Source organism: Mugil cephalus, chromosome 4 (genome assembly GCF_022458985.1).
Source record: "Mugil cephalus isolate CIBA_MC_2020 chromosome 4, CIBA_Mcephalus_1.1, whole genome shotgun sequence".
Taxonomy (NCBI): Eukaryota; Metazoa; Chordata; class Actinopteri; order Mugiliformes; family Mugilidae; genus Mugil; species Mugil cephalus.
In genome coordinates, this window is record NC_061773.1 from 11,460,639 (window position 1) to 11,475,847 (window position 15,209).

General features: G+C 42.8%; 1 protein-coding gene across 3 annotated transcripts in view; it reads left to right on the plus strand.

Moving 5' to 3' along the window:
• The window catches only part of slc12a5a (solute carrier family 12 member 5a), a 137,774-nt gene that overhangs the window by 110,239 nt on the left and 12,326 nt on the right, over positions 1–15,209 (plus strand). For all 3 annotated transcript variants that reach the window (XM_047582607.1, XM_047582608.1, XM_047582609.1), the window contains exons 5-17: positions 5,003–5,057; positions 5,968–6,098; positions 9,261–9,508; positions 10,230–10,441; positions 11,249–11,416; positions 11,554–11,652; positions 12,551–12,608; positions 12,704–12,878; positions 13,002–13,120; positions 13,421–13,519; positions 13,597–13,716; positions 14,295–14,399; positions 14,720–14,888. In XM_047582607.1, coding sequence (XP_047438563.1) covers positions 5,003–5,057; positions 5,968–6,098; positions 9,261–9,508; positions 10,230–10,441; positions 11,249–11,416; positions 11,554–11,652; positions 12,551–12,608; positions 12,704–12,878; positions 13,002–13,120; positions 13,421–13,519; positions 13,597–13,716; positions 14,295–14,399; positions 14,720–14,888 — 1,758 coding nt within the window. The remainder of the gene's footprint in view (positions 1–5,002; positions 5,058–5,967; positions 6,099–9,260; positions 9,509–10,229; positions 10,442–11,248; positions 11,417–11,553; positions 11,653–12,550; positions 12,609–12,703; positions 12,879–13,001; positions 13,121–13,420; positions 13,520–13,596; positions 13,717–14,294; positions 14,400–14,719; positions 14,889–15,209) is intronic.

The following is a 15,209-nucleotide window of genomic DNA, read 5'->3' on the forward strand; positions in this document are numbered from 1 at the left end:
TACACCCTCAGAAATGCGCACTCCTCCTCGGCCTCATTTTTATTTTATTTTTTTTCTCACCACACACACACACACACGGACACATTTCTTATCAGTCACACCAAGCTCATAGCTGAGCCCCGGGGCGATAAGCCTGAGCGTGAACGGTGTGAGAGAAACCCCCACCTCTCTCCTCCTGAGCTCCTTACATAACACGTAACCTCGAGAGGTTGCCTGCCTACAACACACCAGAGGAGTGCGTGTGTCTCTGTGTGTACATACATGTATGCGGCGACCCCCACCTGAGTGAAACCCACAGGACTTAAAGTGCAAAGCAATCAAACGTGCTGTTGGGCTTGATAATATGCAGCGTGACCCCCATGTTTTATTCACATGATGGGATCCCATTGACGGCGCACTTTTTCGTTAGATGCTCGATCACAGCTGCACATATCTGTGGCTGTCAGACACTTACACTGCTATTATTATTTTTCCGTCACGCAACATTTTGACAGCATATTAACAGGGCGGCGAGCTCTCAGACATTCGGGGAATCTTTATTAAATGAAGAATGTGCCTCCGTGTGGAACAGCGCTGACACATTAAATCATTAACCATGAAATTATATACCCACATCCAGCCATTTCAAAAGTCAGTATTTTGCCACGGACTGCTACATTCTCCATTCAGACATATGCTGGGAGTATTTTTATACCAGATAATGAATGCAGGCTTGTCACCAAGATAAAATGAGGTTTAATATTCTGGATGGAAAGTCATCTGTTGTTTGGCCTTCCTCATTACTTCCAGGTCCTGAATCAAAACGCTGCGAGGGGAAGGGTGTTCTGCCCTTCTGTCATGACTCATTTAAATGCTAAGGATGCTTTTCTCCCTTCATCTCTTTCATTTTTTACTCTCATCTCTTACGCTTCCTCAATTTCTCCAAGCCTTTCTTCATTTTACTGTCTCATTATTTTCTCCCTCGTCCTCCTCCCTCTCCGCTTTCATTTTCTTCTTCGCCTCTCCCTCTGTCTCTCTCTCTTTCTTCCCACCTATCATCCTCGCGCACGCAGCTGCGTCTCGTCCTCTTGCGCTCGGTCTTCATGATGATGTCAGTCTGGAAGTAAAAATCATCACCACCATCTCCCTCATCTGACACTTTTGCCGTCCACGGCGCTCCATCCACAGGGATTCCGAGTGATGAACCGCGCGCAGAAAATAGGCGTCTACTGTACGACTGCGTGAGAACTGATGAAATTGTGCTTGACAAAACTATTCTGCATTTGTGTAATGAAGCATGCTAATGGAGCACACTCTCGGGGCAATCGCAAAAGTCCCATTCCTGTCAAAATCGATTTCTGCTCGACTCTGAGGTCAGCAAAGGGCCAATTTGGAGTTTGTGTGTATAGCTTTCAGGAGAAACAGACCCAAAGCGTCCTTTTCAGTCAGCGTTAAGGAGTCTATTGGCTTAAAGACTCTCCTTAAAAATGAGAATCAGACTTTTCAGATACATTCCTCTTTTACTCGTCTGTAATCATGATGACTTGGCAGTCACTTAATCTTTCCCTGCATTAGTGCCGCCTCTGAAGGGAAACGTCTCTTTTTTTCCTCATAAATAATCTGTTGTACCTCATGTGGATGAGAGAGGTGGCAAGGCAGCATAGTCTGGCGTTTTGAGGCACTGACTCCGTGCTCATGGACTAAGACAGACGCATATTCTGTCACACAGTTTTAGGTTACCCGCATCGCTGGAAAGTGGGACGATAAAACAGGCCACAGGCTCTGGGTCAGTAGGAAAAAAAAAAAAAAAAAAGATGCTTCATCCCGCCTGCTACGGCAGAAGACTGCTGCTTTTATTGACAGTCCACCCGTCGGCCGCTGGTGCAGACGTGAGGTCATCAGGAAAAGGAAGGCTACTGCCCTAACCAAAACAATAGATACAAATCTTAAATTCAGTTACTGGATCTCCTACATGTCGTGTTATGATCCATTTAGATAAGCAGCAGACAGAAGTAAGACTCCTGAGATTGGTGCAAACTTTGCAGGGCAGTCAGCTGGAGTGATGTCTGTGTTCCTGACAGCAGCTGATTGATGATAGTTCTGCAGATGTCCTTGTGTAGAGTGACACCCAGAGGGTCGTATTAAATACAAGCTGGGTGCTGGTGAAACTGAAGTTAAAGTGACTGAATGGATGAATGAAAATGACTCACGGACAATCAGGAATTAACCTGAGAATACAAGTGAAGTCCCCAGTCTGACTGGAATTAAAAGGATGAGTTGTGAGAAGTTGTCAGCAGGATTCTGTGGTCCAGACAAAAATATTTCTGTTCCTTACATCTGTTTTCTGGTCAGATGCAGGTGAATGTGTTGATATTGCTATATTTCCCATTCAAAATAAAAAAGTGGGTTCTTGTTTTCAAAAAAACAAACGCATTCTTTCGATTTGCAGCCAAACACTGCTGATAACACCAGCCGAAGTCACATCTTACACTGTGATACTGAGTCTGTCAGCTGTAGCTAATTAGAGTTAGCTCCGTGAGCACTGGTTAAAATTGAAGAGCCTGTTAAAATATCTTGAACATGCACTTGATGGTTGCATAAAAGACATGTGTTAAAGCTCCAGCGTCCTGAAGCAGACGACACTGGAATAAAGGTACAACATTGTATGGTGTTATATTTTGCTCTGACATTTTGTTGCGCACTATAGCAACCACCTGAAATGAAAAGGAGGAGCCACTCAGACATGATAATCTTTGCAGCTTATATTCTGTCAAACCCACTGATTAAACGCGGATCTATAATTGAAAAATCACCGCTCAGGATTTAGTAAAGTATCAATTATTATTCTGTCCATGTGTTTTAAAGACAAAATCAAGGCTCTTAGTTACACAATACCGGTATACAGCGCATTAATCCTGTTTGACCGGTGTAAATCTGATGAGACCACTGTCGGCTCCTCTGTCGTGTTTCTGTGATTGGGTATGCGACACACTACCTCTGCGTGGCTGCTGCCCACATCAGATAAAACACTTAAACAATTACTGTCTTATCTGCTGTGGTGGGAGAAGAGCTTGTGGCCTCATTATGACCAGATTAGAGAGAGAAACAGGGCCCCGCTCACTCTTCACTCCCGACCGTCGGCCACCGGGCCCTCAGGTGACACTAACCACATTACAGTCTTCACAGATACAGACGTAATGACAGTAATAAATGTGAACACGGCGGTGACTTGTACAGTCTTTCTTCCAGCGTGGCTGATAACTACGCATAAAGCATTCAAATAATGTAAAAGGTGCCAGCAGTCGTGTGAATTTTCTGCTTCCAGAAATGCGGCGCAAGAAGCCACACTAATCACTGAATCATAAGTTATATGCAAACCCTTTCAAATCTTTTGTGAAGTTACGTACTGAGCAACAACCAGTAACAATTGTAAAATGTTCAGAGGATAGTGAAGCATTGACTTAAACAAAACAAAGGGAAAGTAACAAAGCAGAAAAGTAAGATTTGTTTGAGAGGAGGCCATTGTTTACTTCCCGCCTGCTCTCGCGTCTCCTCCTCAAGCTTCTCCTTCTGTCTGTTGCTCTCTTTTATGTGCAGACAATGCAAAAAGACACTCAGAAATTCAACAATAGTTTTTGAGGGAATAATAAATTCTTTGTCCTTTATCCTGTCGTCAGACACTCTGGCTCCGTCTGTCTCACTCTGACTTTGGCTTTTTTTATTTTCCCTCCCCTCGCAGCGTGCCTTTCTGCCTCCCTCCCTCTGCGGGGCGGTCAGGGATGACTGCTCGTGTTGCAGGAAACTTTAGACTCCCCGCTAGCCTGCCCTTACATTTCTTATGGTGTTTTCCCTCCTGCTCGACTCGTAACAAATGTAACTCCAGAGTTGCGTCGGAGTTGTCATTAATTGCCTGAGTGTGCACTGACGTCTGTCGACAAGGCCCCGTGGCGTTATTACTTGTCTCATCAACAAGGCACAGGCGGCTTTAGTATTTAGTATTGCTATAAATCAGTGCCCTTGCATAAACTCTGTGCCATGGTGAACTAGTACATGACTTGTTACAAGTACCACAAGTACTGGTGCTGTCTGTAGGACAACACTTGGAGGAAACTAGAATATGGGAAATTTACTTCAAAATGTAAACTCTTTTTAGCCATGCTAGTGGCTCAGTGGAAAGGCAAAGTCATATCAGTCCAGACAGAAATATCCCATCAATTGGTATCTCAATAAAGTGAGACGAAGTGCAAAATAAACATTTATGAGTAAAGTGTTTTGGCGTTAGAATCTAAGCTGAGATGCTGAGTGACAGCATCATGGTCCTGAGGAGAAGGTGGAGATGGGGAGAATTAATGAACAGGGACTTGGGGCTGATTCATCCAGTGGTATATTTGCTTCCGTCCCCTAAGCTAGAGTGGTGACGTAGACATGGAGACTGAAGTGATTTCGTCAGTGTTGGAAAGCAGAAGAGGGGAAGGGTAACCAGTATTTAGGAGAGGAACAAACCTTAGCTTCATGAGGATCGTCATGAATTTATCCACAGACGTTCGTGGTCACCAGAGGATGAAACCTGAACTGTGTAAAATGTCACATTTGGTTCCCACATTAATGATGACGTTGGCGACGATCTGTAATTGCGTTAGTGATTAATATTTCCTCTGGCTTTGTCATCAACTTCAACACTTAATTTGTGTGATACTTTGGTTTCCATCCAAATACCTGCAAAACTAATTCCATTCCCATCAGCCTCAGCTTTAGTGCTGATCATCAAATGTTCAACTCAGATGGTGCGGAGCCAGGATAGAGGTTTCCACTCTTCGTGCTAACTTGATTAACACTGTACCTGCTGCCGTGGCATCATGAGAGTGATGGCAGGCACACACACAAGCACGTGGTCTTGTTTTTACCCCCTTTTTAAATTCTTGTTTCTCCTCCCATGCTTCAACTTACAATCCACGCTGGATCTGGTAAATACGATCTAATTTTCTCCTTCTCTTCTGTCATTTTCCCCTCCCTCTCTGTGCAGACCATGCTGACTGCCATCTCGATGAGTGCCATCGCTACCAATGGAGTAGTGCCAGGTGGGTGAGCAGACGCTGGCACCACACAGTCATCACTGTTTGAGGCTGTCCGCTTCTAAATTTCTCCTTTCGCTGATTGCTTTTGGCACATTAGACCCAGCGCAGCTTGATATCTCCAGAAACATTAAAAGCTTTCGTCTGGGATCTCGTGCACTTTAACGTGTCGCCACACAACTTTATTTACACAAAATAAAGCATCAGCCAAATGCCTGTCACGGAAATCTGAGTCTGCATGTTTGTACCAGGATGCAGACACATTAATGTACATATGCAGCATTTTATAATGTGAGTTTACATCATAATGATGGCCTGCGTCTTAGCAGTTGGTGCGCATACAGCAGGGGCCAGAGGAAATTATAGGCTTGTAGAGAAGTGTGGAAGTGTATGCCAATTATAACTGTCTCTGTTATAACTGGTACCAGCCTTTATGCCGCTGCAAAGTGCTGATTAAGTTCTATTTATTTATGCTCTGTTAATTTGTTTCCACTGTTATACACAACTCCTCAAACAGTGAACAGTAAGATACAAAGACCACAAAAATTCTGCAGCAATCTCATTTCACGTAAAGCTGTCACTGCCAAAAGCTTGTTAAGTTGAATATTTTTTTTTAGATTTTTAGACAGAAAGCTGCACAAATTCAACATTTATCTTAAATAAAGCTCTGAAATATCTTAAGGAAAACTTGCCTTCGTTTTAGCTTGTTATAGATATACTTTGACATAATTCAACCAAACGTTATACACTGGTTTTATTCACAGGAACCAAGATGGATAACAACATTTATTATAGGGAAATAATTGCTACATTAACTGACTAGTGTTGTCACAGCTGACTAGTGAAATGTGACAAAAATAAATAAACCTTTTTGATACCGCACATATTTTTCCACTGACCACGTGTTTATGTGCAGCTGGGGGCTCCTACTACATGATATCCCGCTCGCTGGGTCCTGAGTTTGGTGGAGCAGTAGGTATCTGTTTCTACCTGGGAACCACCTTCGCTGGAGCCATGTACATCCTGGGAGCCATCGAGCTCCTCCTGGTAAGACGCATCATGTCTACTCCTGTCTCAGTTGTTGCTTTGAACATCAGGGCATTTCGGGGAGTATTCACTTTTTTGCAGTAGTGTTAATAGACAACTGGAGTCAAGAGGAATGTAGTGTGAGGGTTCCTGGACAACTATTAGTCTCAAACAGGAAACAGAGTCTGGAAACAAACCTTCAAACAAACACCTCAACCAGTCAACCACTGATTCTAGCTGAACAATTTGTGAATTGGTAAATTGTCAATTTCATTATTCATAATTTTGTTGCGTCCCTGTGAGCAAAAAGGCAAATCTCTGCAGTCCACTCTAAAACCTCACACTTTGACACTTTTGTCAAGGTGATGCTGCTGTCACATTTACAACTCTGAGAGGAAGTTGATGTCATTGTGCTGCAAGCGCAGAACTGCCGCCATTGAACATCATACCTTAGATTCGATTATGTTGGCAATACATCCAAGATTTTCACTCCATGCTGCTCTGGTCCAAGGAAATCTGGAGCCAATACTGGAAACGGTCCAAAGATTAGAGGCAAGGAGCCCAAAAAAACAGCAGTACGGAAAGTATTTAAACCTCATTCACTGAGAATGTAGCTAATATTTCTGCTTTTTACCGGTGAAAGTAAAATTAAATTAATGTTTTAGGTCTCTTTGTTCAAATTGTCGAACTATTCCTACAAACGTTGTCATGTCAGATGTAAAAATACATGATGTTGATTGAAGTGTAACTCCTGTTGCATGTTCTACATGCAACAGGATGTCAAATTTTGAACATGGCTCGATTGCATGTAGAACATGCAACAGGACATCCAAATTTTTGTGTTTTGTTTTGATTTTTGCTCAGCAACATTAAGACGACCCACCCCTTCATTTTTTATCCTGCCTTTAAAGCTCCATTGGCTCATTATTTCCTTTCCACGCAATCGGCCATCAGTCAGTGCGTTTACATGCTCGTAAAAAAACAAACAAAAAAAAAAACACAAATTATCGCTTTAATCAGACTATAACAGGACAACTCAAGTGCAGGCAAACATGTAACTCTGATTAAAATCGGAGTTCTCATTATCTGATTAAGACACCCAGATAATGCGATTGGAATTCGATTTTCTCCGGTATGTTTACAGTGAATCGCAGTTTTCAATTGGATAATGCGTATGCGCATGCTCCACAACCACTGCGCTGGCGTGTGACCCCAGGACAAAAAAATCCAAGAAAGCCCATTGCAGGAGAAGAAGAAAGTAAACGGAGCTGCTGGAAAAAACGTCTGAGGGATAGCGCACAACTTATCTGCGTCAGAAGTAGCGCGAACATTACGTACGAGATTTAAAAATGTACTACTGTCCCTATGGTTTTTGTTTGAAATGCTGGTCTGCTGCAAGAATGACTCTTGTTTATTATATAACGTAATAGGTCAACCAGAAAGTGAGCCGTATTAACGTGGTATTAACCTGCTTAAAAGACACATATCGCCACCTAGTGAGGAGGAAGAGGACATGTTGCCATCAGTTATTAGATTTTCTTCCGCTCCATGTAAACTAGGACAAAGACTGTAGTCAGAAAGTCGAATTTTTCTCGATTAAGCTCTGCATGTAAACACACTGAATGAGCACAAGAGGTCTGGAATTGGTGTGAATCTGGTCAAACGTTAAACCCTCCACGTACTGCATGGGCTTCAGTTAAAACATGCAATCAGGAAGCAGTTATCGATGCTCCTGTAATGATTGCAGTTGGTGCAAAGTCAAGAAAAAAACTGCAAGTCAAACGGCACCGCGTGTCACATCCTTTGGCGGAAGCAGAGTTCTTCTCCTTCAGGTTATTTTCCTCCTCACTGTGCTTTGAGGCTATTTTCTCACACCGTGTTCTTCAGCTTGAATTCTGATCAGCTGACACAATGCTGGGATCTTTCATCTCGATCTTCATTCCTCTCCTCCTCCCCCTCCTCTTATTCCACACTTCTTCCACTGCAGTCCCCTAATGCTGCATGGAGTATTAGGTAATTATGCAAAAACTGCATTAGCAAAAGATCAAGACGGTGGCAAGTAACGAGCCCATTCCTTGAAACCTCTCTTCACTTTGGTCCACTGTTATCAACATAACGTGTTTGTGTGTGCCTTTGTTTGTTTTCGTTCTTTTGTAATTCTCCTTCTCAATAACTCTGATGGATATGCAGGAGTTTGATCACACCTGGGGGTTAATTCTGTCTTCTGGGTCAAAGCTGGCTTAGTTTCCATTGTAAAATAACAATCCCTGCAGAATTGTAAGGAGCGGATCTGGAGAAGGCTGATTTGAATATGTTTCATCCTTCCACCCAGGCCAAGAACACAAACTGATGCTGCTATTTTAGGAAGCATGAACCGTTCACAGTGAAGCAGGCGGTTTGTTTGCCTAGTGATATGCTGTTCTTAGCATCAGATCCGCTTCTCCAGCCAAATGACCAAACTGAACCATGACCGCTTGCTTATTCCTCACATTTCTCTCGCTGCTCATTGTGATTTGATGCGGAAGCCGACTGAAGATTTAAAAAAATAAATAAATAAAAATAAGAGAAATTCCCATGCTTATGTAACTGCTCTGTCATGAATCATCTAAAGCTGATGACAGATACTGACGCGCTAATTAGAGGTGTACTGTTTTATATGTGATGGAGCTCTTCTTAGATGGAGCTATAGTAGGAGTGTAATAGTGCCAGTTCATATTGAATATTAATACCATGCCTGAGTTTTTAATGAAGCTGAATTAACATTGCAGCCAGTATTGTGTGTGTGCTGCTTCAAGCTCCAGTAGAGGACTGTTAATTAAGAGCATCACATGTTTTCAGGGTTGTCCTCGTTCCTCATTGCCTTTCTCACAACCTTTTATTATTATTTTCTTCATTTTTTCTTCTTCTCTTACTCAGGGTGACATATATTAAATTCAGCAGGAGTGAGTGTGAGCTAGATGAGCAGGTTTGTGACCTGAAATCTGCCAGTTTAAGTCCCCAGACACACCAGGGGAAATGAGGAGTGAAAGTGGATGAGTAACACTCACATTCCCTAAACAACTACCACCAAGATGCCCTTGAGCGACAAAGAGAGTATATGGAACTTTTATGTGAAAGATGGATGCGTATTTTCTCTGACTACCTAAAAGTGAAAAATAACCATTCAAACCCCCTCTACTTCAGATCTACATAGCGCCCAAAGCGGCCATCTTTCCTATAGAGGGCCTGGAGGGTGCTGAGGCGGAGGCCGCCCTGCTGAACAACATGCGTGTGTACGGTACCATCCTGTTGACCTCCATGGCCACCGTGGTGTTTGTCGGGGTGAAGTACGTTAACAAGCTGGCCCTGGTGTTTCTGGCCTGCGTCATCCTCTCCATCCTGGCTGTCTACGCCGGCGTGATCAAGACTGGCATTGAACCTCCCATCTTCCCGTAAGCCGTTACAGAGGAGACAGTCCAACAGAATACACGCTGCTAAATAAAACTTCAAAACTCAGACCAACACACATCTGAGCACACATAATGTAGTCAACGTTATATTAATGTTGGGTAAAGTTCATGTCAGTGATTTTATGGTAAATGCTCTTGCATTTAGATTATGCTTTTCTACCTATTAGTACTCAAAGTGCCTGATAGTCATAGTGACACATCTGCCCATTCAGTCACCGGTTCAAGCACTACCTTGCTAAAGGACATTGTAATCTAGTTTTAACCCTCTAGTTTTACCCACTGAACCATAGCCACCCCCAGTTCTCTCACAAAGTATTTCTAACCTGCTTCAACAGTGAAATGTCATTATTACGATGCTGATGGATTTGCAGTTATAGGCATCCCGGATGTCTATTTTCAACCCACTTTAGCAAATGTTTAATCCAGACGTCTAGACATGTTTTGACCTGAGGAAAATCACTAAATCAATGCTCTCTAGGGAGCTACTCTAGTCTGAGACCAGAGTGTCAAATTTAAAACAAAAGACATTCATTGACAAGGCTCTTCAGTGTTTATTTTACATTTAAGTGTTTACATATGTTGAATTGTTGCAGCGTCAAACCACAAATTTAGTGATTTATTATTTTCTAAAGATGTAAAAACTATTTTCTTGCTCACACTCGCCAGTGCTTCAACAGACATGTTGTGCCTTTCTTTCTTCCAGTGTGTGCATCTTGGGAAACCGCACTTTGGTGTGGAAAGGCTTTGATGTTTGTGCCAAGACGCTTGAGACAGCTAATGGGACCGTCACCACCCAGCTGTGGCGCCTTTTCTGTGATTCACCTTTCCTCAACGCTACATGTGACAAGTACTTTGCCGCCAACAACGTGTCTCAAGTGCAGGGGATCCCTGGGATCGCCAGTGGAATCCTGACAGGTGAGTTCATCGGCCTGCCACTGCACTGTCTGTATAAAGTGAGCACACAAATCCTCTCTTGTGTCTTGGGCTTTTACTTCCGTGTGTCACTGATAATAAAGTTTAGCACTGTAGCAAATTACTGTTAGGTATGTCTATTTTTACAAATATCTGTAAGAGTAGCTGCTGATTGTTATGGAGAAGGTACACGCTGAATCAGATAAGTTAAATGAAAAGAAACAAAAAGATTAAACAGAAAGCCGGTGTCAATATTGGTTCTTCAAAACTGACTGGACGCACCTGTAAAGACTGTGTCCCATTTAATGTGTGAATATGTATGCAAATATGTATTTTATATTTATTTAGATCACTGTGTTGTAATTTCTTTTCTCTTGAATTCTGTCTCATGCAACATGAAATTCACTCACCTGTAATTAACACGATATTAACGTGTGTGTGTGAGACATATATTTAAGTATTGATACTGATTTGTCTTATTGGTATTTAGACGTTTTGACCTTAGGACAGAGACAAGCAAGCTATCAATGAGTTAAGCTAACCGGCTGATTTAGTCATCACTTCATCCTTGTGATCCCAATATCATAGATATATTCTTTTTGTGTGTGTGTGTGTGTGTGTATTTAAAAAGTTACAGTTTAAGCACTATTTTTTGTTGGAAGAAGGACATGCAGTATCCCTTATTAATATTTCTACTTGAGCTAAGTTCGGTGTCTAACTCAGCTAAATAACAGCCAACCCCTGTGTTAGAGATTATATTTTCTCTCTTTTTTGCCTTACTTTGTGTTTCTATTCTTTATTCCAATCCAGAGAACCTGTTTGGGAACTACTATGAGAAGGGCGACCTGATTGCCAGGAGAAACATGGAGTCAGTGGTAGATCCTGACGACACCCTGACCAACTCTAACCGCTACGTGTTGGCCGACATCACCAGCTTCTTCACATTGCTGGTTGGCATCTACTTCCCATCTGTGACAGGTGAAACCCTTCTTTTAGCAGTGCCATTGTTGAAGTTCTCATTCATTTAATTACTTTTGACATTTGATTTCGGCACTGACAGACACTTCAGTGTAATACTGATGTAATGTTTACCTCCTGTCTTTCTCTTCTCTCAGGGATCATGGCTGGATCCAACCGCTCAGGAGACCTGCGTGATGCCCAGAAGTCAATCCCCATCGGAACCATTGCAGCCATCACCACCACCTCCACTGTCTGTATCCTCTCACTGCTGCCCTCCTCAGGAAAACACAAGCCACTGCACAAGTTATTCTAAACTGTTTTAAATAGTAATCGTTTGTGTGAAATATCATGTTTCTGGCCCCATTTTCACAAGAATTGTTGGGAGTAAATTAATTTGTACTGATATTTGAAAAAGATCTAGTGGCAACATTTCACAAATGACACTGGAAGAAAAGGTCTAAAAATGTTTAGATTTTAACCAGGATGCTTTCTCTGCTGAGGCAAACCCCATTGATTGGACTGCAGGGAGACTCGTAATTAAAGTAATCAAAGGACGGCCTTGTAAATTCTGAAAGGCTCATTATAGTACCGGTCTAATTCTAAATAGAAGCCTTCTATTTAAAAAAAAAAAAAAAAAAAATGATGACATGGCTTTTGAATCATGTTCGTCTCTTCCTTTTAAATTGATATATTTTATATTTCTCTTTTAATACGTATTTTCTTGCTGTAGAATTACTGATCAGACATCTTCTATACTGTAGGTCTCCACCACTGAAGCAGCCATCTTGAATAAGTTCTGGTACTCTATTCTGAGTAATCAGCTCAGAATCTGCACAAATTTGATTAGGACTTCTAATCGCATCATTGGGCTGCCTGTGCAATCACGAGTTAATAAAGCCGAAGGATATTGTTTACAATGTCACTGAATGCCGGTGTTATTCTAAACAAAATCGACAGATGCATTTTCTCAGCAAATATAGTTAACTGGTTAATCAGGTAATTAAGTACGTCCTCAGGAGGAGAGGTTTATCATTTTTATAATAGAGTCCTGTCACTCATTAAATGTTTGAATATTCAACCTGGCCGAGTGGGTATTAAATATCCACTCGTTTCTGTTAAAGAACTTTACTTTCCTGATCTACAACTGCTCAGACATGTCCAGCGTGTTTCTGTTTGGTGCCTGCATCGAGGGAGTGGTCCTCAGGGACAAGTAAGTCTGTCGTTTTCTTAGCTACCACGACTCTTGATTTTAATAAAGACTAAAGATGTTTGTATTATACTAGTCACTCTGTAAATCTCCTTCAGGTTCGGAGAGGGTGTCCACGGGAACTTGGTGATCGGCACATTGGCTTGGCCATCACCATGGGTGATCGTGATTGGCTCGTTCTTCTCCACCTGCGGGGCGGGCCTTCAGAGCTTGACAGGAGCTCCCCGTCTCCTGCAGGCCATCGCCAAGGATGGCATCGTGCCCGCCCTTCGGGTCAGTCTGTTCTTCTTTGCGTACTGCGTAGCGTCATAATGTAGTTACTCGGAACATGCTCTTCATGCAAATGTAGTCCTTAGCAGCAGTGGTGTTACTGTGTCTCCTGTGTTGCCTCTCCAGATTTTTGGCCATGGGAAGGCCAACGGAGAACCCACATGGTCCCTCCTGCTGACAGCTTGTATCTGTGAGAGCGGGATCCTCATTGCCTCGCTGGATGCAGTGGCTCCCATCCTCTCCATGTGAGAACTGAAACAAGCGCTCTAATTTATTGCCATTTTTTAAATCAACAGTGGGAGATTTCAGAGCAGCCAGTACCCTGCTATTTTTTAAGTGATGCAAATGCCAAATGTTATGGGCTCAGGATGTAGCTCGTCACACAGAGGGACGGTCCACTTTTCTGCCTAAGTATTACTCCCAGATTTCACTTAAAGAAACAAATAGTAACACAGCATTTGGTGAAATCTCTTCATTTTATTACAGTACATACGAATTGCCGTGCTTTGGACTGACGTTTATGTGTATCTGTGTTTGCCTTGCAGGTTCTTCCTGATGTGCTACATGTTTGTGAATCTGGCCTGTGCCCTCCAGACGCTGCTGAGGACTCCGAACTGGAGGCCGCGCTTCAAGTTCTACCACTGGTCAGTGTCAGCAGCCGATCTGTCGCATAATAAAATCAGGCTTCTGTTTTAAAACCTGTGTCTGTCCCTCTCTATAGGGCTCTGTCCTTCCTGGGGATGAGCTTGTGTCTCACTCTTATGTTCCTCTGCTCTTGGTACTATGCCATTGTTGCCATGGTAATTGCTGGCTCCATCTACAAGTATATCGAGTTTGCAGGGTGAGTGCAACGCAACCGCAGTAGATGATTGGATTCACTGGTGTGTGTACTGTATTGTATGTGTGATGTTTTCAATTTGCCACCTCTGGTCATCCTGCGTCAGAGCCTTGAAGGCAAGTTGGTGTTTTCTTGCTTTTAGTTACACTGACTGGAGCTCTTGCCACATCCTGTCAAATCCGATTAGTAATTCCTGACAGACCAAATAGTATATTGTGATTAAATGTTACCGTGCGGGTTTAATAAGTAAACTTTCTTACCTCAAACATTAATTTCTAACAGAGACTGAATCTCAGTTTTCCCCTGACCCCGTGGGTCTGAGTCTGTTAGACCTGTTCATTATTCAATCTGTGTTTATAAAGGAGTAGCACAGAGCCATGCTCTCTGAGTATGTAGGTGGTGTGACTCCCTGTGGCGAGTGACATTTACATACAGTGATGTCTGATATTTAATCACACTCTCATCTAAAAGTGAGTGTGCATGAGTAGGCCGGCTGTATCACTGTCACTTTTTAAATTTAGAAAAAGGCATTGTTCACGTTTTGACGGACACGTATTGACTGGCACCGCTCTGTGTCACAGTGCGGAGAAAGAGTGGGGCGATGGGATACGAGGTCTGTCTCTGAGCGCTGCACGTTACGCTCTCATGCGGCTGGAGGAAGGTCCCCCACACACCAAGAACTGGAGGTATGACACACGCACACGCAGACACTCTGCGTGGCTTCATCGTGACACTCATTAACATAGAAATTAGCAACATGTCTGTGCATGTTCAGTTTCTCAGCAGATATGATCCTTCTTATCCCTCCCGTCACAGCCGCAAAACGAGCCGTGTTAGTGAATTCATATTAACATCATTTCCTGCTATATTTCTCCATCGCCCTTTTCAAACGAGAACTTGGGCCATTTCTTTCTCCGTGGCTTTATTTGACTCTTCATCCCTCCCCTTGCACTTTTCTCTCTTAATTGCTCTACCTCTTTCTGCTCCGCTTTTTCGCCTTCCTCAGGCCACAGCTGCTGGTGCTGGTCAGTACCGATGCAGAGCAAAATGTGGAGCAGCCCCGTCTGCTGTCCCTGACCAACCAGATGAAAGCAGGCAAGGGTCTAACCATCGTTGGGACGGCTCTAGTGGGCACGTACCTGGAGAACTATGACCAGAGTCAGCGTGCGGAGCAGGTGGGGAGCCTTACACCGTCTGATGAGAGCCTGGAACAGTTAGATTCCCAGGACGCCATCACATATTAATGCTGTGCAGCACAATGAATTATTTCACCAGAATCAAAATGTTTAATTCATGTTACAAAAATGCTGCATGACTGTCACTTAAACTTAAGTTCTGTTCATCATAGGTTAATCCAAGGTGGTCTAAACTTTCAGTTATTATATCTATGTGGTGTCAGTGAGACTTTGCATAAATTCAGTTTTTAAATGAAAAATGCTGTAAATCCAAATATCAGTCAGTGTTAATGTGGTCCTCTAATCACAGTCAATGGAGGA